General features: G+C 42.9%; 1 protein-coding gene across 1 annotated transcript in view; it reads right to left on the reverse strand.

Moving 5' to 3' along the window:
• The window catches only part of TSHZ1 (teashirt zinc finger homeobox 1), a 631,926-nt gene that overhangs the window by 318,342 nt on the left and 290,406 nt on the right, over nucleotides 1-23,178 (reverse strand). Inside the window, exon 7 of the mRNA XM_032872214.1 lies at nucleotides 13,430-13,608. Within this exon, the coding sequence (XP_032728105.1) occupies nucleotides 13,430-13,608 (179 nt within the window). The remainder of the gene's footprint in view (nucleotides 1-13,429; nucleotides 13,609-23,178) is intronic.

Here is a 23,178-nt window from a genome sequence, read left to right on the forward strand (position 1 = left end):
TGATATCACCTTACACCTGTCAGAATGGCTAAAATTAACATAGGAAACAACAAACGTTGACAAGAATGCAGAGAAAGGGGAGACCTCCTACCCTGTTGGTGGGAATGCAAACTGGTGCAGCCACTCTGGAAAATGGTATGGAAGTTCCTCAAAAATTAAAAATAGAACTACCCCACAACTCAGCAATTGCATAACCAGGTATTTACCCGAAGGGCACAAAAATACTGATTCAAAAGTATACATGCAGCCCGATGTTTACAGCAGCATTATGAACAACAGCCACACTGTGGGAAGGGCCCAAATGTCCATTGATGAATGGATAAAGATGGTGTAGGGGACACACACACACACACACGGGAACATTACTTGGCCATCACAAAGAACAAAATCCTGCTATTTGCAATGACATGGAAGAAGCTAGAGTATATTATGCTAAGAGAAATAAGTAAGTCAGAGAAACACAAATACCGTATGATTTCACTTGTATGTGGAATTTAAGAAACAAAGCAGGTGAACATGGTGGGGGAGAGACATGCAAACCATAAAACAGACTCTGAACTATAGAGAACAAGCTATGGGGTGTGGAAGGGAGGTGGTGGGTGGGTGGGGCTAGATGGGGGATGGGCATTAAGGAGCTCTTGTGATGAGCACTGGGTGTTGTATATAAGGGATAAAACACTAAATTCTACACCTGGAACCAATACTATACTATATGTTAACTAAACGGAACTCAAATAAAAACTTGAAACAAACAAAAAGATCCACGCATGCTTAATTTTAGAAATTGCTATGGTGGTAGAGAGGAAAGAAATGGATTCAAAGAAGTACTGTCAACTGATTTTCAACAAAAGCAAAAGGCCTAAGGTTTTCAACAAATGTTGCTCAAAAATGAAAAAAAAAAGATGCTTACATGTAAAAATATACCAAACCAAACCAAACCCTCAACTTGTACCTCATGTTATCCAAAATTTGACTCAAAATAGATCATGGATATAAATATATGTAAAATAAGTGCAAAAACATAAAGCTTCCAGAAGAAAATACAGGACTTAATCTTTGTAACTTGTGTTACCCACACAGTTTTTAGATACCACACGGAAAGTACAAACCATAAGGAAAACCGTCAATAAACTGAACTTCATGAATACCGTAGTCCCCTCTTACGCACAAGACACATGTTCCCAGAACCCTAGCGGATGCCCGAAACCACTGTACTGCCATACCTACCTACCTACCTATGTTTCAGTTTAATTTATAAATTGGGCACAGAAAGAGATTAACATCCACTAATAATAAAAGTGAACAATTATAACAATATACTGTAATAAGTCACGTGAATGTGATTTCTCTCTTTTTCAAAATACCTCATTGTACCATACTCCCCCTTCTCTCCTTGAGATGCTGTGAGATGATAAAATGTGCGCAGGTGAGTGACGGAGGCTTCACGAAGCAGTGCTAGGCTACGAAGGACCTTCCGACGAGGCATCAGAAGGAGGGCCATCTGCCCACACATCACAGCGGGCCTCAGGTGACTGGAACCGTGGAAAGCAAAACTACGGATATGGGGGCAAGAGCTACTGCATTAAAATGTTTTCTCTGGGACACCTAGGGGGCTCAGTCAAGGTTAAGCCTCTGCCTTTAGCTCAGGTCACGATCTCAGGATCCTGGGATTGAACCCCACGTAGGGCTCTCTGCTCAGCGGGGAGCCTGCTTCCCCTGCCCCAGCCGCCTGCCGCTCCGCCTACTTGCGCTCTCTCTGTCAAGTAAATAAGTACAATCTTTTAAAACAAAAAAGTTTTTTCTGTGAAAGCGTTAAGAGGAAAAAAAAGGCCAAGTCACAGCATGAAGGAAAATATTTGAAAATCATCTATCTGATAAAGGCCTTGTATCAAAAACACATTAAAAACTCCTAGAACTCAGTAACCCAATGAGAAAAGGGGCAAACTATTTCAAAAGACACTTCATCAGAGAAAATATACAGATGGCAAACAAGCACTGACAATCAACATCAGTAGTGCTCAAATACAAATTAAAACCACTAACTACCACTAAACATCTATCAGAATGACCTAGAAAACCCGACAATCCTAAGTGCTTGTGAGGGTGCAGAGCGGCCAGAAAATCACATACGGCTGGCAGAAAGGTCAGATGTACAGGCTCTGGCAAACAGCTTCACAGCTGCCTCTACAGGTTAAATATACACATACTGCATTGTCCAGGCATCTCATTTCCAGGAATTCACCCAAGACTGATGAAACCTCACAGCCACAAAGAAACCTATATGTGAATGTCAACAGCAGCTCTATTTACTTAATTGCCAAGAGGGTAAACAACCTAGATGCCCTATGTACTTGTGGTGCTGATTCACATTTCCCTGACAATGATGGTGAACATCTTTTCATGTGATTACTGGCCATTTATGTATCTTCTTTGGAAAAATGGATATTCAGATCCTTTGCCTGTTTTTAAATTAGGTTTTTTGCCTTGATATGGCTAAGTCCAAGGGTTCTTTATATATTCTAGATGGAAGTCCCTTATGAGATAGATCTGCAGAATTTTTTTCCCCACTTTTGTAGGTTTTCCTTTCATCCTCTTGATGGTGTCATTTGAGGCACCAAAGTTTTTAATTTTGATGAAGTCCAATTTATTTTTTTCTTTTATTGCCTGTGCTTTGGTGTCATATCCAAAAAACTATTGCCTAATCAAAGGCCACAAAGATTTGTTCGTATGTATTCTTCTACAGGTGTTATAGTTTAAGTTATCATATTTAAGTCTAAGATAATTTATGTTTTAGATCAATAAAACTGGATTTATGCGAATTCAGGGACCAGCATGCACACATCCATTTCCTCCTTCTGCCTGCTGAGAAAGGCCACAAGCCGAGAGTGCACAGAAGCACTGAGTATACACAGCATGCGGATCTTGGTTTCTAAACACCCTTCTCCAATGAAAGAAGCCAAAGCTGCTTAAAGAAGACGAAGATTTCAGGATCAAGGCAGGCAAACCACCAGAGGAGCCTGGAGCGCACTGCGGTACTGGAAAGTAAAGAGATGTTCCTGAAAGGATGGGGCACCCCGAAGGACACAGACGCCTGCTGGAAGGAGCTCACGATGGCCGGCGCTGGAGCAATCTGATTATTCTTAGTTGTAAACCACAGAGTACAACAGATCCACACTGGCAAAAATAAATTGAATAAAAAATAATTGGGAGTGAAGGGACAGATACTCCTTAAAGAAGAATTCCAATTAAATGCAGAAGCAACGAGGGAAAGAGAGTATTACTGCTAAAACTCCACCGATCCTGTTGTAGGCAAGAACCACTAATGAATGTCAAAATTAGTGGGCAAATGCCTGAGGAGAAACAGGCTATTTGCATAATCTGAAGTATCTCTCCGGAGATGTGTATTAATTAAAAAGGAGAAAACAGGAGGTCTGTAGTGGAGAAATATGGAGATACCACCTCACTCAGTGGGTCCAGCTTACGCCATCCGCCATAATGCACCCTGACATGCTGCACGTCTACTCTGGGAGACGCTTAAAGAACCTTAGCCAAATCATGAGTAAATGTGAGACTAGTGGAAAACAAAGAACATTCTGCAGAAGAACTGATCCCTATTCAGTAGAAGAATCAGGGTTGTGAGAGGCTGAAAGACTGAAGAGACACAAGAACTAGAGGGTACCTCAGCCCCGGAGCGAGTTCTGGAAAAAGAAAAATGACAGGAAGGGGACCTGGTGAGATGTGAACGAAGGATGTGGCTCAGCGGATGGTCTTGCACTGACACTAGTGTCTTCGGTTTCAGTAATCCTGCCGTGGTTACATCTGACACTCAAGTTCGGGGAAGTGGGGCAAAGGATATTTGGGAATTCTGCCCTGTTTTCACAACTTTTCTGTAAGCTCCAAAATACTTCAAAATAAAAACTCAAAACAAGGAAAACCTGCTAGCTGATAACTTTGCTCAAAAAAACAGAAATATATTTGCGAGTGATTGATAATGTACATTTTACATCTTCCGAGCTAAATTTCAACACCAATTAAATAGTATTCCTAAACTTCCCCTATAATTTGAAGAACCTGTTCCATTCTTCTTCCATAAAGGGTTTCGACAGAAACAATGACGGCTATGTGCTATCAGCAGTAAGACCTGCCAGCGCCTGCCTTGTTTCTCTCATATGAAATTGCATGTTAGCTGGGGTCAAGATGTAACTGTGAGGGTGTGTAAATTTTTAAAATATATAAATGATATTGAATTAAACAGGTGATAAAAGGTCTATATATAAGTAAAAGCCACATCAATTACCTGATAAGATCGTACTGTATCCCCTATAACTTTCCACAATCAATTTTTTCCCCTTAAAATTTTGATAAATGAAGTTGTCAGGGGGGATAAGATCACAATTTTGTTTTCTTTTTTTTTTTTTTTTCCTCTTTAACTATTTTAACTTTCAGAATTCTGCTCATGAATGTTGTAAATCTTCACCTAGATAAGAACACAATTTTGCCTGGTGATGAGGTTAGCATTCTGTCCTGTGCCTACATAACCTTGTGGCGGCAAGTAAAGAAGCCCAGGAGGAAGTTTTAATGTGGCTCTGAATTACACAAGCTAATTACACTTGGCTAGGCCTCCCAAGAAAGAAGAGCATGGAGTTCTTTTCTGGAAAAAAAAAAAAAAAAAAAGTAAACCTCACTTTAAAACTTCTAAGATCATGTAGCTAGGGGATGAGCCTGAGTGCTCTGAGGGCCCAAGATCCATCAGAAATGATTAATTGAGTGGATTTACATGAATTTCAGATTATCTTCAGTCAACTGTAGGAGGTGTTTACTAACAAAAGCTGTATTTTAATTGTGGATCCTGATTTTATTTTAAATGTTGTAACTGCCATTCAGGACTCTATAGATAATGTTGAAATAGGCAATAGAAAGGACGTTGCCTCAGTGTCATACTCATTTATAAAAACAGTTTTAAAAATGTAACTTATACTAAATAACAAAGAATAGAAATAATTTGAATAAATGAAGTGATGTTTCCACTCTGAGAAAAAGCTATATAAAGACCTTGTCTAGCTCTAACTTTAGCTCCATGGTCAGAATATCATGCTGATACACGGATACCCATTAACACATATACGATTAAAAGAATCATTACTCTTTGTAATAAATGCAAAGAAATCATTTCAGTCTTTTTCTTCTAACTTCCTACTACTAAAGGGCAATAACAAAGCCTGCTATCTTTTTTTTTAAAGAGAATCTCAGTATTAATAATAATTTTCAAAGCTTTTTCATATGCATTATTTAATCTGATAGTCAAAAGAAAGGCTAACCAGGGTCACACACCTTGCGTCAGAGAACACAGACACAGAATGGCTGAGTGACTTGCTTAAAGTCACACGTCTTGATAGCCACAGAGTCAGGACGCTACAACCGAGTTCATCTGACTGACCCCTGTGCCATCTGCCAGGCCCTGTACAACCGTGAAAACATTTACCATGGTGGCTCATTTTATTTAGTATATGTTACTTCCTAGCTCATGTTTTAGGATTATCTGAAGTCTTAAAACTCCAAAATGTTAAGGCTTCATGATAATAATTTCATGAACCCACAGAGGCTGATTGTGTTTCCAGCTCCCGTGCTCACAGGAGGCGGCAGCCGGAGCACTCCCGGAAGGCCAGCACGCAGGGCTGCCCGATGGCAGCGGGGCTGCGGGAAGCAGGCGCAGAAGTGTGGACCAGACTGAAGGAAAGAAGCACGTCTGTTCTTCACCCTGCTCCACGGGGATAAGCAGGGTTACATTCCTGGACATACCAAAGAAGAGCCAGAACATTCCTTCCTGAGCAGACTGAATTAAAAATATTTTAAAACGTATACTTAGGAGGTTTAGCTAACAAACATATTTCAGTATATTATTCAATAAAAGAGAAACAGGGAGGAGCGGAGAGGATCTGTTTATCATCCGGCAAACGCGTGGATCCTGGAGAGCAAGTGGATTACCAAGAAAAAAGCTGGCTGATGAGAACACCCTTGCTTTAGCATTACTCGTCGCACCCCCCACCCCCGCCCCAGCTATACAGTACGTGGGGTAGTTCGCTCTAAACTCAGGAAATCCAACAGGACTGAGAGTGAGAGGAGAGCCGAGAGAAAAGCCAGCTACTCGAACCCGCCACACCAGGATGGACACAGAGCACGGTGCCAGACAGAAGGTGCCAGAACACAGAGAGGAGGTAGACGGGAACAAAGACAGTTAGCAGCAGTTACGAAAAACAGTAAATTAACCCATGGGTGATGTCTGAGGGTAAAGAATCAAACTGTTGGACTGTTAATTATTTTAGGAAGTCTTTTGTCGGCGGTGAAATACCAGGAGCCTGGAAAACAAGGAATCCAGTCTGAAGGTTATAAAGAGAGAGGGTAGAGGCTGAAAATTATAGAGCTGCTAGTCTAACATCTATATTAGGAAATAAATTTGAGATGATACTTATGGATGAGCTTAATGATACATTTGGAGAAGTACAATTTAATAGGAGTGAGTCAGCATGGATTTACCAAAGGCAATCCTGTCAGAAAAAATTTCGTTCCTTTTTAGGTTGAAGTAATAATTGGTTTATGTAAGGAGAACCAATGAGACACTGTCAGGATTTTCTGAGGTTTTTGGACCTCTTCAGAAAATGAATTATTGTACAAAATGTCATGACACGTGTCAGAGCACCAACTAACAAAAGGGGCTGAAAGTAATGGGGTTAAAAATAGAAGGCCCCACAATCTGGGGAAAACTACATCCTACAAGGCTCTGTGGATCAGAACACTAATGTTTTTAATTAATGATGAAGAAAATCTTTTCTATGAGGAAATTTGAATATTCCACTAAATGAGAGGGAATGGTTAAGACACAAAAGGCTACACTGTTGCATCTTAACCGTGACAGGGGAAGCACCGGGCTCCAGGGCAGAACCCGGAATCCAGGCCGCCCCAACATGCAGCAGTGCTCACGTGGAGAATCAAGGGACCGGTTAAGTGTCCTTAGAGTTTAAATGGCATGGACTGGTTAGCGTTGGAAAGAGAAAGGACGTGGAGTTTGGGAAGAACCAAACTCCACATTCTTACTCTTACACTTAGGTAGGAGGAAAATGCTATGGGATACAATTAAATGATACATGTTTTAAGAATTAAAAAACCGATTATCTTAAGGAACAATACGAAAATCCCAGCTTGTGGAGAGACTACGGTAGATTTGTGGGCTATCACACTGCACAGGACAGGTGACCTGATGTACATTTTTAAATGATTAAGTCTTAATATATAAGAACTGATGAAAATCACATCAATTTATATAATGTTTTTAAAAAACCCTATAACAGTAGAAAATGAAGGAATGAGAGAAAATACCATGTCATCACTTAACACTTAATTTCTCCTGAACAGAGACCATCACTTGATCTCACCTTTAAACAAACACAGGCACATTTCCGACACTAGAAGTCCCAGCTTCCCAGGGGAAAGGAACTGAGGCGACGTCACGGTCACAGTGCAGAGTGTGGCCAGGCCGCCCTGTCCTGCAGGCACGCACCCAGCAGCAGCGAGCGCCACCTCAGAGGCAAGCACGCTCTCTGAGGTGCTGGCCTGGCATTCACGAGAGAGAACCATCTCTTGTTTCCTTCTTTGTCACAATCACGAGAGCCACACGTGCTCCCCTGCACCTTCTCTGTGGCCTCCTCGACCTTCATCCTCCCTTCCTCCAGGTGCTGTTCCTGACCAGCCCCCACGACCGACAGAAGGTCACGTGCACTGCAAACACGGAGCGTCTTTCATCCCCGCTCCGGGCGCAGTGAAAGAACACCAAGCTGATGTTTCAGTAACGGGAATGGCAGACAAGCAGTTGGTGATATAAAGGTCAAATAAAGATCATTTGTGGGGTGAAATGGGTTTCACGAAAGAGAAAAAAATTATAATGTACAATGACAGAATTCTGGCAACTTTTAATTTGATGTCAGTTTTGTGGGGATTAATATGATTGTAAAGTCTCACCGCAGTGGATCTAGAATGGACCTAAATGAATCTCTCTAGAAATACAGGAAGCAAATAAATTATGTTTTTAAAAAAACATGTATCTAGAAAAGCTTTAGTGCATCCAACTCTACGAGCATGAGATTTCCCTACAGCTTGTTTTCACAGCCGCAGGGTACTCGGTGACCACACAGCCTTCCGTGCGTTCTGCTGGATGGACATTTGGGTAGTTTCTGCCCTGGATCATGACGGAGACATTAATGATGATATAAAGTACGAGTACAAAAGTAAAAGACTATTTCATGTAAAAGATTAAAACTGTCACAGCAGATCAAAAAACCAAATGCAGCTCTATATGCAGTTTGTAAAGAAGCTGATGTAGCTACACCATTATGAGACATGGAGCGGCAGCAAGAAGCGCTACAACAGACGAAAAGGCACATTTTGTGATTATAAGGAATATACACATTTTCTTTATGATAGTGGAGGATGTATATGAAATAATATTAAAGTTCTGAGTAGTCAGGGATGGATCTTTGAAATATGTAAAGCCAAAAGTAAGAGAATTTAAAAAAAAAGAGAACGCAGACAAATCTGCAATCATAGAGGGCGACTGCATGGCACCCCTCTTCGTAGCTGACAGAGGTAGCATGAAACCATGTACGAATGCCGGGAATCGAACAGCACAGTGAAAAAACTCGGTGTTAACTGATGGGCAGGGAGCACAGAATACACACCAAACAGCACCATTATTTATGCTCCTTTCTAGAATGTCTCAAACACTTACCAAAACTAACCAAATGCTGGGCACAAAGAAAGCATAAACAAATTTCAAAGGATTGAAATAATTCAGCATTATGCTCTATAAGCACAGTAGATGGAAGCTAGAAATCAATTTATATTACTTTTTCAATAGTTAGCAAGAAGACAACTAGAAAAATCCTCAAATGCCTGGAAATGAATGAATACATTTTTAAATAATCAACTTTTATTTTAAAAATCACCACTTTTATGTTTTTCGAACAAAGCTATAACCAAAATTAGAGCTCACACAGAGCCTTTAATTCTCTGGAGTGTGAAATGAGAAACGATACCAAAATCATTTGTTCAGTTGCTGAAAGTCACTGAGAGGTGAGACCATGAATTACCCACAGAGGCGCTTGGAGACCCTGGATGCACAGTGCAGGCGCATGTAACCATGCACACACCACATCACCTGGTGCAGAGGGTGACATGCTGTGCTAACAGCCCTTACTGTCCCCACCGGGCAGAGGGGTACACAACAGGCCCGGAGTCACTCGATAAAGGAATGGGGCTGTACAGTACAGACAAAAGATTGATATCCAGGATCTATAAAGAACTCCTCAAACTCAACACACACAAAACAGATAATCATATCAAAAAATGGGCAGAAGATATGAACAGACACTTCTCCAATGAAGACATACAAATGGCTAACAGACACATGAAAAAATGTTCATCATCACTAGCCATCAGGGAGATTCAAATTAAAACCACATTGAGATATCACCTTACACCAGTTAGAATGGCCAAAATTAGCAAGACAGGAAACAACATGTGTTGGAGGGGATGTGGAGAAAGGGGAACCCTCTTACACTGTTGTTGGGAATGCAAGTTGGTGCAGCCTCTTTGGAGAACAGTGTGGAGATTCCTCAAAAAATTAAAAATAGAACTTCCCTATGACCCTGCAATTGCACTACTGGGTATTTACCCCAAAAATACAGATGGAGTGAAAAGAAGGGCCATCTGTACCCCAAATGTTTATAGCAGCAATGGCCACGGTCACCAAACTGTGGAAAGAACCAAGATGCCCTTCAACGGACGAATGGATAAGGAAGATGTGGTCCATATACACTATGGAGTATGATGCCTCCATCAGATAGGATGAACACCCAACTTTTGTAGCAACATGGACGGGACTGGAAGAGATTATGCTGAGTGAAATAAGTCAAGCAGAGAGAGTCAATTATCATATGGTTTCCCTTATTTGTGGAACATAACAAATAGCATGGAGGACATGGGGAGTTAGGAGAAGGGAGTTGGGGGAAATTGGAAGGGGAGGTGAACAAGGAGAGACTGTGGACTCTGAAAAACAATCTTAAGGGTTTGAAGAGGTGGGGGGGTGGAGGTTGGGGGAACCAGGTGGTGGGCATTAGAGAGGGCACGGATTGCATGGAGCACTGGGTGTGGTACAAAAACAATGAATACTGTTATGTTGAAAATAGATTTTTAAAAAATGATTTAATTAAAAAAAAAAAAAGGAATGGGGCTGACGTTCAGATCTAGCCTCTCCTGAAGGTCACGCCTACATGCCCCCGGGAGCACAGAACGTCCCTAACTCTGAGCATGAGGTCATGCAGAGGGCTGCAACCTTACGACCTGGCGCACCAGGGCGTGACCCGGCGTCCAGGGAACCCTGGCTAAGTCACACCGCCTCCGGGACTTCAGGAACGTGTTCGTGTCCCCCACCCGGGGAAGTGCACCATCACAGCAAAGCCTCTTTCCCCAGAGCTGTTTTCCTTACTTGAACATATAAATTTCCAAATACTATCTCAACTAAAATTGAAGATACCCCAAATGGCACTTCCCGTGGCCATTGTTTAATGTGTCCCTCCTACTTTAATGTGTCCTACCCCCCATTGTTTAATGTGTCCTCCTACTCCTAATGTGTCCCTCCTAATGTCTTTCGATGTTTGATACACATGGTAGAACCATGTGAGGACCCGAGTGAGTTTGTTCATCTATTTTTGGGTAGATGTAAACTCAACCCTTTATTACAAGAACTGCACAATGTGCTTCCCCGAATGCCAGGTTACGAGACGCTCAGCACACGGACAGTGTAGACGGCAGAGAACACAGTGGACGGTACCCCTCCGGGCCAGAAACCACTCTTGCACAAAACCCTCATGCCGCCGCGGGACCTGTCCCGGTACCGCCCACCCAGCATGGGTTCGGCAGGTGCGGCGCCTCATTCCGCCACCAGACGGTGCGGAATGAGGCGCCGCAGCAGCTCGGTTCAGAGTCTTACTTCAGACCGAGGAAGGCTCCTTTCCCAGCGCCCTGCAGGTACTGCAGACGATTAACTATCACAACGTTAGAAAGTCCGCTACAGTCTAAAAAACTTCACTTTTTTAAAGTTTTCTCTTAACCGAGCTAAGTGTACCAAAGCAAAAATGCTACCAGAGAGCGTGAGTGCCAGGCCCAGGGGGCACCGACGACAGACTCCCACAGCTACCGCACGGGTGTGGTCTGGAGGGACGCTCGTTACAGCGGCTACCGCGGAAAACAGTTTCAAACAGAATCCAAATATAAAACCGAAAACCAGGACCATGTGCGCGTGAGCGTCACACACATACACACAGAAACTAGACTAAGTTTTCCTGAAACTCGTCTCATACTAATAATATCTCAAAACACCTCTCCAGGGAACACCGGCACGGCTGGGGCAGCGACAGTGCGGGCCACGCAGGCTGTGCAGAGCCACAGACAGAATGTGCGTCCACGCTCTGCAATTAGTTCCCTCCTCCTCCGGCCGGTGCTCATCTACAAATTGTAAGGACGTTATTTTAGGGAAACAACCCATTTGCAATGCCCAGTTGGTGCAATGGAGAGACAGAAGTCGCTGACGCTGCACCCTGAGAAAGAGGCGCAGTGGGCCTCTCCTGAAAACCGGTACTTTCCTGACACCTGGTCAATTCAGGTCATGTTGCTTGGTGGCTACTTGAAGCGCCTCCCTCCACAGGCAGTACTTCTGGCCTCGGTTTGGCCGTGACTCAACGTAAGGAAGAACCCATAGGAACTGATGGTCAGAAGACACTGCAATTTGACTTTATCTGTTCTTGTGCTAAAGCTATAAACTGTCCAGTTCAAAATATTTCGGTAACAACCTCACCAACATGCAAGGAATACCAACCTGTGTTTTTGTTTCTCAAAAACAGCCCTGGACACAACACAGATGACAACAACAGACATTCTACCACTACTTAAAAAGCCAGTCATGTGCGCACGCACAGAAATCTGAAAGAACACATCAGCAAAAAATAAGTAATAACCTTAAACTGCCAGATGTAGTAATATCGAATAAATAAGAATATTTTTCTAACTCAAATCATTCGTTAAGTTCCATTTCTTTTGATGTAAATGTTATCTGAGCAAACACTACTTACACATTGGCAAATGGGTAGGGTTTCCTATAACTTTTCATTTCGGTTGGGGTTTCCCATGACTTTCAAACACTATGGTCACATGTCCAGCATCAGCACCGTGACCCACCAGCCCTTCTGCATTGCTCCTGTAGGCAGGCGTAAAAGGTACTGGGGTTGGCCATAAGCTTTTTTACTCCTCACAACGACCCTGAAAATGGATGCCGCCACAGAGATTTACAGAGGAGGAACCCGAGGTGTGACAAGGCTGGCCTGCTGGAGGTCACAGGCCCAGTACAGAAAGGAGAGTTTTCACGTGGCTCTAACTGATCCATGGCATTTGCCTAAAACATCCTCTGTATCAGCTGGCATCACTGAAGGACAGTCCTGCTTGGCCTATGTTCTGGAACTCTCTGTAAATCTCCTTCAGGGTAAGCGCTTCCTCCGACATGTCCTCACACTTGTCATCCATTCCCTGCTGCTCTGCACAGTAGGAACGCCACACTCGAGGAAGGCGTGCTTGTCCTTAAACAACACGCTGGGCTACACACAGGGATGGGATCTGCTGAGCCCTCCCAGGGCCGCCTCTCTGAGCTTCCAGAGCGTGAGGTCTGGCCACTGACCCAGGGACATGAGACCAAGCGGCCAGCCTGTGCCCTCAGCCCCGTGCCCCTCACACTGTGGACAAGTCCCTCCTAATTTCTAGGACACGAGTGATGCACACACACTGCATTACCCAGTGCAGTTGGTGACATGCTGTGCTAACAGCCCTTACTGTCCCCACCAGGCAGAGGGGTACACAACGGGCCCAGAGTCACTCAATAGGGGAATGAGGCTGACGTTCAAGCTGCTCAACTCACGCCCCAGGGCCTGTGGTCTCCCTCTCCGGGAACTCACCCCAGGACCGTGTGCATGGGGATGGGGCATAACGTTGTACATCACCAACCTTTTTTGAGAAAAACTTAAAACTGTTACCAATTAGTCAAAACGTGGAGTTCAAACAATTGCTATCGTTTTAGTCAACCAACTGTTGACTATTCGCTGTGACTAACTTTACTGTCCTGGGAGGATTATTTTGTCCTATGTGTTCTTGATGACACACAACAGAAAAGACACGTTTCACAGTCGGGTGGGATGAGCCCGGAATGCGCTTTTCCAGGTCCTGAGGCAGATGCTCTCACATGCTCTACTGTGTGAAAATAACTGACAGTAACGGACAAACATACCCTCACGCTTGGGATGAATGACAGCACGTTCACAGTGCGAGCCCTTACCAGCATGCAAGTAAGCCAGGTCCGGGTTCTCGATGTCGGGGTGCTGCTCCTTCAGGTGGTTCCGGAACTCCACAGGCACGTTCGTTCCATAGTCACACTTAGGGCAGTTGTACATCTTCACTCCTTCGTGTTTGCCAGTGTGTAAAATGTGCTTTCGGATGTTTTCAGCACAGTTTGACCTACCAAGAAAGGAAGTCAAGTAACCCACGTTAAGGTCGAATCAGCACCATGAGACCGCGGACGAGGATACGAGCTAAACGTATGGAGGCCTTCCTGTGGGCCAGGCCCCAGTCGAGGGCTGTCCTGGTGCAGTAATTTCCACGCGTGTAACACGGTCATCCCATGACGCTGGTAGTGTCTGTGAACTCTGGTGCTAATTTTTAGTTTGATCTTTAACCTTCGTGATCCAGTTCTATGTGGAACCTGAAGCACAAAATCCCGGGTTCTACGATTTTACTATCAGATTATTCTGGTGCCACTTGAGGGCACTGAAGGAGTTTCCTTAACCCCAAGAATACACCTTCCACCAGGGAGGAGTGGTGCAAAGAAAAGCACTGGGGCCTCATTGAATTTAGAGCACTGAGGAAACAAAGCAGCTGTGGCTTTTAAGTTCTGTCAAGTGAGCTCTAAAACAGCATGAAGACAGAAAAGCAGCAGTGGGTCGGGCGCCCAGGAGCTCTCCACGCTGGTGTCGGTTTCGAAGCGCGAGGGGCTGAAAGATACAATGGAGGCCCCGTATTCCGTATGCCAGATAGTCCTGAAAGTAGGGAGAGGGTCCTCTCCGACCGTTCTCCTACCAGTTCAGAAAGGCAGGGCCTGAGGTGCCCGGATGCCAGGGAACAGGCCTGAGCTCCAGGAAGCACGCTCTTCCACCTGCTGCCTCCTCCCTCTGCGACTCTGGGCATCAGACACTGCACACCTAGACCCTTTCCGAACACATACACAGCTGCTTTCTCTGTCTCTGTTAGAACAGTACTAAAAAGGGCACTGCAGATGCAAGCAGGTTGGCCGGGGAAGGGGGACAGGGTGTGCACTTAACTAGAAACAAAAAATCAGGCTGGCCTCAAATTTCCCACAGAGCAAAATCAAATGCCAAAAGAAAAAAATCAAGCAACAGAATCATCAGCATCTCTGGAGGGTACCGCCGAGCACAAAATTCCTACAGAAATTGTCTGAAGTGAAGCTTCCATGACCAATGAGTTAGGAAAACGGTAGTTAGCAAACCCATCTCGCATGTCACCAGACGATGAAAGGTCCTACGCGGAAGCTTCGCGAGGCTCTGTGCCCCAACACTCAGGTGGGATTACACTTGTGTGTAACACTCTGCGCAGCTGACTTCGCCGGAGGTGCTCTAAGAACACTGGTGAGGACAGCGAGAGCGGTTACAGCCCAACAACTGCACCATGCCAATACTGTCACTCACGGGTAAAGGCAACATCAGAAATCCCGAGAGCCGGTACACACGTCGTCCCTTCACGCACGCGGAGAGGAGAATGGAGGAGTATCAGGAGAGCAAGTGGAGCTCATGACAGCAGCTCTAGGAACAGCACTCCCCCGACGTGGAGGGACAGGGACAACCTCTCCTAGAGACACCCAGATGAAGCGGAAATGCAAATACCGTCCGCGTGAATGGGCGTCCGTGTAATGGGAACAGTCTTGTAACTGGATCCAAGCCAGCTCCTTGGAGAAGCTTGGGCTGAATCCCATCCATCCCCAGAAAGAACCTGTCCTGAAAAGCATGTGCCCAACTATGTACAGAGTTAGAAAGATTAAACCAGACAATTCCCTCTATAGCTGGACCAGAAAGCACAGCAAGATTGGAATGCAACTACACAACAATGCCCGCTTCCATTTTCCAAATATACTTTGATTATATATTATTTCCATTAAAAATTTCATAACAACAACAAACACCTTTAAAAATAAGAAGAATCAGAACACCAGAGATTTTTTTCAGCTTCTATAAGCTTTGCCTTTGGCTAGGGTTCTGTCAAGCTTTATACTCAGTTTCTGAATAAACCTTAGACTTAGACTAAATAGACCTTACGTTTGTGAAAATATGCATATACAGCTTATCTCTTTCTTGCCACTGCTGAATTACCAGACTTGCTTTTTCTATAAATCCCTACTGTTAATCATCACCGTACTAAGTAAAAACTGAATAAGCAGCTCTCATGTCCTCTGTGCTGGCCACTGGCCTGCTACTCTGAGGCCCTCACATGACTCCTAGAGGCAGAGACAGTGAGAGATTCTACAGAGAAGGGGGGAGCACCAGGAGATGAGCTGGCCATCAACGGTTAAGACCTCCATCCTTACATGTAAGCGTATCAACAATACTAGGCACAGTCGAGGGAAAGGGAGAGATTGTAGAGTCTCTTGATTCTATAAATATCCTTGGAATAATAGCATCATGTTGAAAAAGTAACCGGAGAACATCTGGGAGTGGATGAAACACATGTCCACTTCTGTGGCAATTAAAAGGAAGAGGACCATGTTTTGAATTCCCCCACTAGCTGAGTGAGCCCCTCCCAATCAGTCCCATAATTCTGGAGATCTCCCACTGGTGTTCCATGACACCCCCTCAACACACCCGTGTGTATGGACACCGGGGAGTGAAGGGAGAACAAACAGCCCCCACTGTATTCAGTTGGCGCTGTTATAAGGACTGACCACTCTCTGGTACCACTGACATTATTTCCTCATGGAAAAAGCAAGGCATCAAAAATTATCAAAGACAAGTAAGCGAAACCACAGGAGGGGGAGATGAACCATGAGAGACTGTGGACTCTGAGAAACAAACTGAGGGTTTTGGAGGGGAGGGGGGTGGGGGGTTGGGTGAACCTGGTGGTGAGTATTGAGGAGGGCACGGATTGCATGGAGCACTGGGTGTGGTGCATAAACAATGAATTTTGGAACACTGAAAAAAATTAAATTAAAATAAAAAAAAAAATCATCAAAGACAATCCTGATCAAGTGAGGTAATCAGAATTACCAAACCACCACCTTCAATCTGTAACACATACTGAAACACAAGACAACATAAAGCAATGGATCCTCATCTCCAGGGACGGTCTTGAAGAGGTGACACTGAAAACAGTATTTTGGTTTTGGAAAGGGTGTGTCTTGGACAAAAATAAACCAACAACTCTTAGTACCTAAATAGCATGTGGGAGCCAACAATCAGGAGACTAACGGTGAAGCAAGTGAAGGGGGGTAGAATTTAAAAAGATGAGAGGCTTCTTTTTATTCAAAAATAGAGACTAAAACAAGAAGTGCTGTGTTCGCTGATATTTCACAAGGTATTAAGGGCCACTTCATACACACAGGTCCACATACACACACACGCACATTTTTATCTATACTATACATACTGCTCATATATTTTATGTATAATACAAGTATATATATATATATATATGTTTTAATAATTTTTTCACACAAATAGATAAAATTAAATTAAATCAAATACGTGCTAATTAAATACATTAGGATTAAATACAGGCTAACAAGAATGTAAAACAGCCAATGCCCGTCTGCAGTAGGAAAGATACATACAGTTCACGATGGCCGCGTACCTGAGTGCAGTCAAAATCTGTTCCTCTGCCTTTAATGTCACGCCATAGAAAACTTTTTAAAATATTGGAACAAAAATGAGCCTTTCGCATCTACCAAATCAAACTGTTGTGATCGAAGGCTAAGAAGTGAAAGCTAGGACGTACTGCGCTTCACTGCGGAGCACCTGAAGGAGGCAGAGGCAAACGCTCCTCCCGGCATTCGAGAACATCTCGTCACATGCCACAAAACTCGAGGAACAATGAATAGATCGGACACCTTCTGGTAAGTAATTCTGAATGCTAGTTAGCCCGAAAATGCTCATTCTTCCCACAAACAGGGATGGGCACGGCAAATCAACGTGGTGCTAAGCAAGGCTGGTGGCACAGGAGAAGGCGGGGCTCTAAGACGTCGCTTCCAACAGCCCCGTGCCTAAATCTCCAGGCATAACAGCAGTTTAGCCAGCCGGGCACACACACAGTCATTACGAATGCTTGTCTGAACAATGTCTTCACTTTGACACTGATTTTTAATGTAAAAAGCTTATTTGTGTCCCATGTTCATAGACTGTAAGACTTGATATTAGGATGGCGATACTCTCCAAACTGATGTCCGGATTTAATGCACTCCCTGTAGGGGTGCCTGAGTGGCTCAGTCATGAAGCCTGCCTTCGGCTCAGGCCGTGATCCTGGGGTCCTGGGACTAAGCCCCATATCAGGCTCTTTGCTCAACAGGGAGCCTGCTTCTCCCTCTCCCACTCTCCCTGCTTGTGTTCCCTCTCTCGCTGTCTCTGTCGAATAAATAAATAAATAAAATATTTAAAAAAACACAGTACTGTCAAAGGCTCAGTGGGATGTTTTACAGAAATGAAATGCTGCTCTGAAAGTTCATATGGAAATGCGCAGGGCCTGCCAGAGCCAATACGGTCTCTGAAAAGAACCTCGTTGGAGGACTCACACGTTCTGAGCTCAGAAGTTACTCCAGAGCCACAGGAATCAAGACCCGGTGGCAGAAGAAAAAGGACAGCTACTCAGGACTTGGCACGGGAAGCTAGAGCAGTGTGGTTTCTCCGAAGTTAGAGGCCTGAGCACCGGCCGCAGGCTCCCCGCTAGGATTAGGGATGCAGCCCTTCCTGGGACCATGATGTGCACGCACGGTGTGAACGGAAAGTTATGGGAAACTCAGAATTAGATTTGGGGATGTGATGTGTTGACAGTCTTGAGGCAGCTTATGGGAGATACATAGAGTAAGGTACTAGGCATTACATAACCTGGTGTACACAAATGGGGCAATAACCAAAGGACCAAAATGGGAACTCATTTTAAGGCTTCTTAAAATATATGTAATAAAGGAAATACTTTATTCGGTCAAAGGCAATGTGTATCAAAATAATGACCAGAACATTAGAAGTGCTTCTAGAGCTCCGCAAAATTATTTATTAGCACTACTTACTAACTCACTATTACACAAAAAGCATTAAATTAAATTTATATTTATTCTAAGGAAAAGGAAGCTCAAAAAATTATGAATTTTTCCCTCTTTTGATATATGTTGTTTTGGTTATTAAAACAAAAAGCACCAGTGGAGCTGTTGAACAAACACACATCTGCGTATTTCAAACAAAAGGACTAACGACGGACAGACACAGTGAAAGTCTGCCTTCTACCACTGTCCCGCTCTGCCCAGATAACCCCCACTCCCTCTGGCAGGTACAAGTTATAACTTCTCATCAATCTTTTGGGAGAATTAAACATGACTTTTTCAAACCATAGATATATTGTACATTCTTATCTCCACCCTCCTGGTACATAATCTTGCAGCAAGGGGGATCTTTCCACATCAGCATGTGAGAGCCTCCTGCTGCTGCTTTCCACCCTCCTTTCGACTCCCTCCCCCTCTCCTCTGCCTTCTTTTTCCCCTTGCCTCTCCTCTGCCTTCTTTTTCCCCTTGCAGAGCAGCCACTCAGTGTTCCACAGTATGGGTACAGTGTATTATGTTTAAGCGATCCTCTACTGATGGGCATGGAGGTTGTTTTCAATCACTCGCTAGTGTAAACAAGGTTGCAATGAATAATCTTGTGGAACACTTTGTATTCCTCAGGATGCCAAGAGAATTTCATGATGCCAAATGGAAGTGTTTCAAATGTCAATGGGCATATGCTTTTGTAATTTTGATAAATTCTGCCAAATTGCCCTCCAGAGAAGTTGTAGCAATTTACACTTCCACCAACAATGTTGGAGAGATCCTGTTTCTGCATTCTTGCCAATGAAGTATGTTACCAAACTTTCAAATTTTTGCCCATTTGGTAGGAGGAAAAAACTCCAGCTCACTGGAGTTTCATTTTTTTAAGTTTTTAAGTTTTAATTTGCATTTCTCTTATAATGAATGAAGCTAAGTATCTTCAAATATTGAAATGCCATATGTATTTTCTTTTCACTGTTTCGTATTTTGATCTCCTTTTTTCTAGTGTTGTTAGTCATTCTCTTTTACATTAAGGAGATTGACAGTCTATGACAGAAGCTGCAAATATTTTTTCCTTCGTTTCCTTTTTTTCTTCTTTTGACTTTGCTTATGGAAAAGCAGAAGTTTTTAAATTTTGTTCTATGGCTTCCCTCTTGGGAAGTTATAAAAGAATTGTCCCAAATCTGGTTCTGCTACTTGTACAGTTGTATAACCATACATTAAGTGTTAGATCCATTTCAGAACCACCCGAGAGTGTGGTGGCCAAGTGTAGACCCAGACTGCAGACCGGATCTCTCCACACCATTCATTACTAGTCCACCTCTGCCCCCATGGACTTGAAATGTCATCTCACCAATATTTTACTCATTTGGAGATAATTCTGGACTTCCGATTACAGTGAACCGGTCAGTCTGAGCACATGCCAACCTATTTCAAAGAGCCAGGCCGCAGGAGGCTCACATCTGGATGAACTCATCCTTCCACATTGTTCTTTTTCCTCCCATCACCACAGGCTCACAGAGTCCTACCCAGGCCATCAGGGAGTCAGTCATAAGTGGTCTTCAGCAGGCATGGCAAACATCTCAAGCTAACTACGGAACAGAGAGACCTGGGCCAATAATAAATTAATATCCATGACACAACTGGGCATTTCCTATGTATTTACTAATATGTACTGATAATATAACCTTTCTGATACAGAAGCTGAAACACAGAGAGACTCGCCCAGAGCTCATGTGCTAAAGTGTATACAAGGGTCTGGACACAGAGATTCTAAATAAATCTGAATTTTCTGTTTCCCCAAGGGAAGCTACGTATCTGCCTCAACATTCTCAGACTCACTTGTGTGAAATTAGTGATTAATCTTTTGGTAACAATTTGGCATTGCTATGTATGTAAATTGACATAAAAAATTCTGAAAGCTCTACTTAAAGAAACAAGTCAGTTTTGTTCAACACCCTGATTCTCAAACTTTCTGACCATGGAATACTCTTGGTTTATGGGAATAATACATATATCTCATAAGGCTGTCAGGAGAATTAAAGTAAATTAGATTAAGCATGTTCAGAAAATGCAGTAGGTACCCGATTCTTTTTTTATTACTACTACTAGTCTTCCTATTAAATGGAAGACAGTTCAACCAAAGGATCATTACTAGCAATTTTCTTATTGTATTTCTTATTGTATTTGAAAGGCAATTTCAATTCATTTAAATAAAAACAGATTCCCCAAACAGTTATGTAAGTGTATATATGTGTACATATTGAGAAATGCAATTTCTTCATCTGCCTGTTTGGATTATAGTCTTTGAACTCACATCCTCGAAAATAATTACTCTGTAGTTACATTTTATGTATTGGAACGAGTGTATCAATACTATGCACTGTAGTACGTATTTATCTAAAATTTCAGTGGAAAGGGGCTTCTACTATATCTTTATAATAGTAATTCCAAATGAATAAGGAATAATCCAAAGAAAGCATTTATGTAAATTAAACTTAAGAAGTTATTTTCTTAACCAGTAGTATTCAATTATAAATTCACTGGGCAAAAAAACCAGTCTAAGAAAAATGAGAGAATCTCTGTGGGAAAGAAGAACATGAAGCTGCCAGGTCACCGCAAGCCGGCAGGACACGCTCCACCGCACGAGCTCAGGGTGGCCTCACAGTGCATGTAGCGCAGCCCAGGGTCTATCGTCCTCTACCACGTCTGTTCTCACTAAGGGCCCATAAGGAAGGAGCCTGATAATTTTAGACTACAGAACATTTGTGCTGTTTAAATTTAAAATTGGTGAGAAGCTGTAAGAATAAAGAATTTCATATTCCCCTGTCTAAAATGAAATATTTTATCGATGATGTTTAGCAAAGGAATGTCATTTGGAGTGTTGAACCAAATAAATCACCAGGACAGACAGCACAAATACCCACATATATAAGGGATAAAGATGTCATTTCTGATCAATACGGAAACGATGGGTTTTATATAATAAATGGTGTTGAGTCAACAGCCTGCTGTATGGGGAGAAACAAATTAGATTCTTATAGCCCTAACCATGTAAAAATAAATGCCATTTGGATTTTAGCATTAACATAAGCACACTAAATTATAAAAGTCCTAGAAGAAAATACAAGAAAATATTTTTATAATCTTGGTTGGAAAGAGCACTCCTAAATTCAAAGCCCAAATGCTACAAAAAGATGTAGCAAAATATACTTCCTAAAAGTTAAAACTGCTATGTACCATAGTACGTTATAAATAAAAGACAAGTCGAGGAAATGGAGAGATACATGCAACATATATAAAGACAAATGATTAATACAAAGACTCCAAGACGAGCAGTTACGATTAATAAGGAAAAAGATAAAACTCTCAAAAGCTGGAGGAAGAGCACATAAGCAAGAAAGTTATAATTGGGGATCTATAAAAGGTCATATAAGCATTAAAAGGTAATCAATGACTCTAGGAGCCAAGGAAATACAAATTAAAGCCAAAGAGGGGGCAAAATTCAAGAAGATTAGTGATATTATTTATTGGGAAGGGAAATGAGTATCACCGTTGACAAGTGTCAGCTTCTGGGAGACACTTAAGGATAGCTTTCAACATTAAAATATACACATACTTTCGGATTTAGGAATTCAATTTCTAGAAATTAACCACCAGAAGAATCATTAAACCATTATTTAGCTAAACACTAAACACTAGGAAAAAATCTGAAGCCAGATAGGTGTTAACAAGAGGAATGGGTCATTAATTTTGGTGACCCACACTGTGGGATTCAACACTGCTGAGAGGTAAGGGTTACCTTGCAAGCCTGCTTCCCCGTGGAGGAGCTGCTGTCCTACAAAGCTTCATGGAAGCCAACTACACCCTGGTAGAGCACTGGGAGGACACAGCCTGACTGCAGAAGAGAGAGGATACTCCCCAACCAGGGATGTGTAGTGGCGTCAGGACAAGGCAAGAGGCTGGAGGGCCAGGTCACTACACTGCTCAACCACAGCTCTGAACACACACCCCTGGGGAACAGTGCTCCTCCAATGGTGGAAATGAACAGTTCCATAGCCAAAGGCCCAGAACGTTCCCGGTATGGCCTCCAACACTGTAAAATCGGGTGTTGTTTCAGAATACAAGAGGTCTGGACACAGGCTCAAGGGAGGAACAACAGCCATGAGCCTTTGACTTTCTCCCCACAAGTGCCATTGACAAGGGCCTGGTGGGTACACTTCTCATCATTCACCCTTATTTGTTGGACCAAAACATCAAATAAAAGAAGGTAAGCCTTATGTCCCACTACAGAAAAGTTTCCAAGACATACTATTAAGTTAAAACATGTATAAAGCGAGTCCCAACTGAATACACATATGGCTTCTTCTAGCTTTTTAAAATTATATGCACATAGTCACATAAACATATGAATGCACTAAATGGGTATAAAAAGGAAAGTCAGCAAACTATTGATGGTAACTATCTTTATGGAAAGGTTTCCAAGTCAGGAAACATTCATGTTTGCTTAGTGTATGTTTGGAACACTTGGATGATTCATGAGAGTATCTTCTAGCTTTTACTCATCAAAAGCAAATATGATCAGAGCATGTATCTTAAAAACAAGTGGACTGTACAGTATTGTATCAAATGTAAATATTATAAACAATAAGCACTACAGCCAACATAAGCTGGGAACAGACTTGAAATGCAAAGATGCTCCTGTTTACATAGAGACAATTCACACTGATGAATCA

Source organism: Lontra canadensis, unplaced genomic scaffold, assembly GCF_010015895.1.
Source record: "Lontra canadensis isolate GAN:19392208 unplaced genomic scaffold, GSC_riverotter_1.0 scaffold44, whole genome shotgun sequence".
NCBI classification, from domain to species: Eukaryota; Metazoa; Chordata; class Mammalia; order Carnivora; family Mustelidae; genus Lontra; species Lontra canadensis.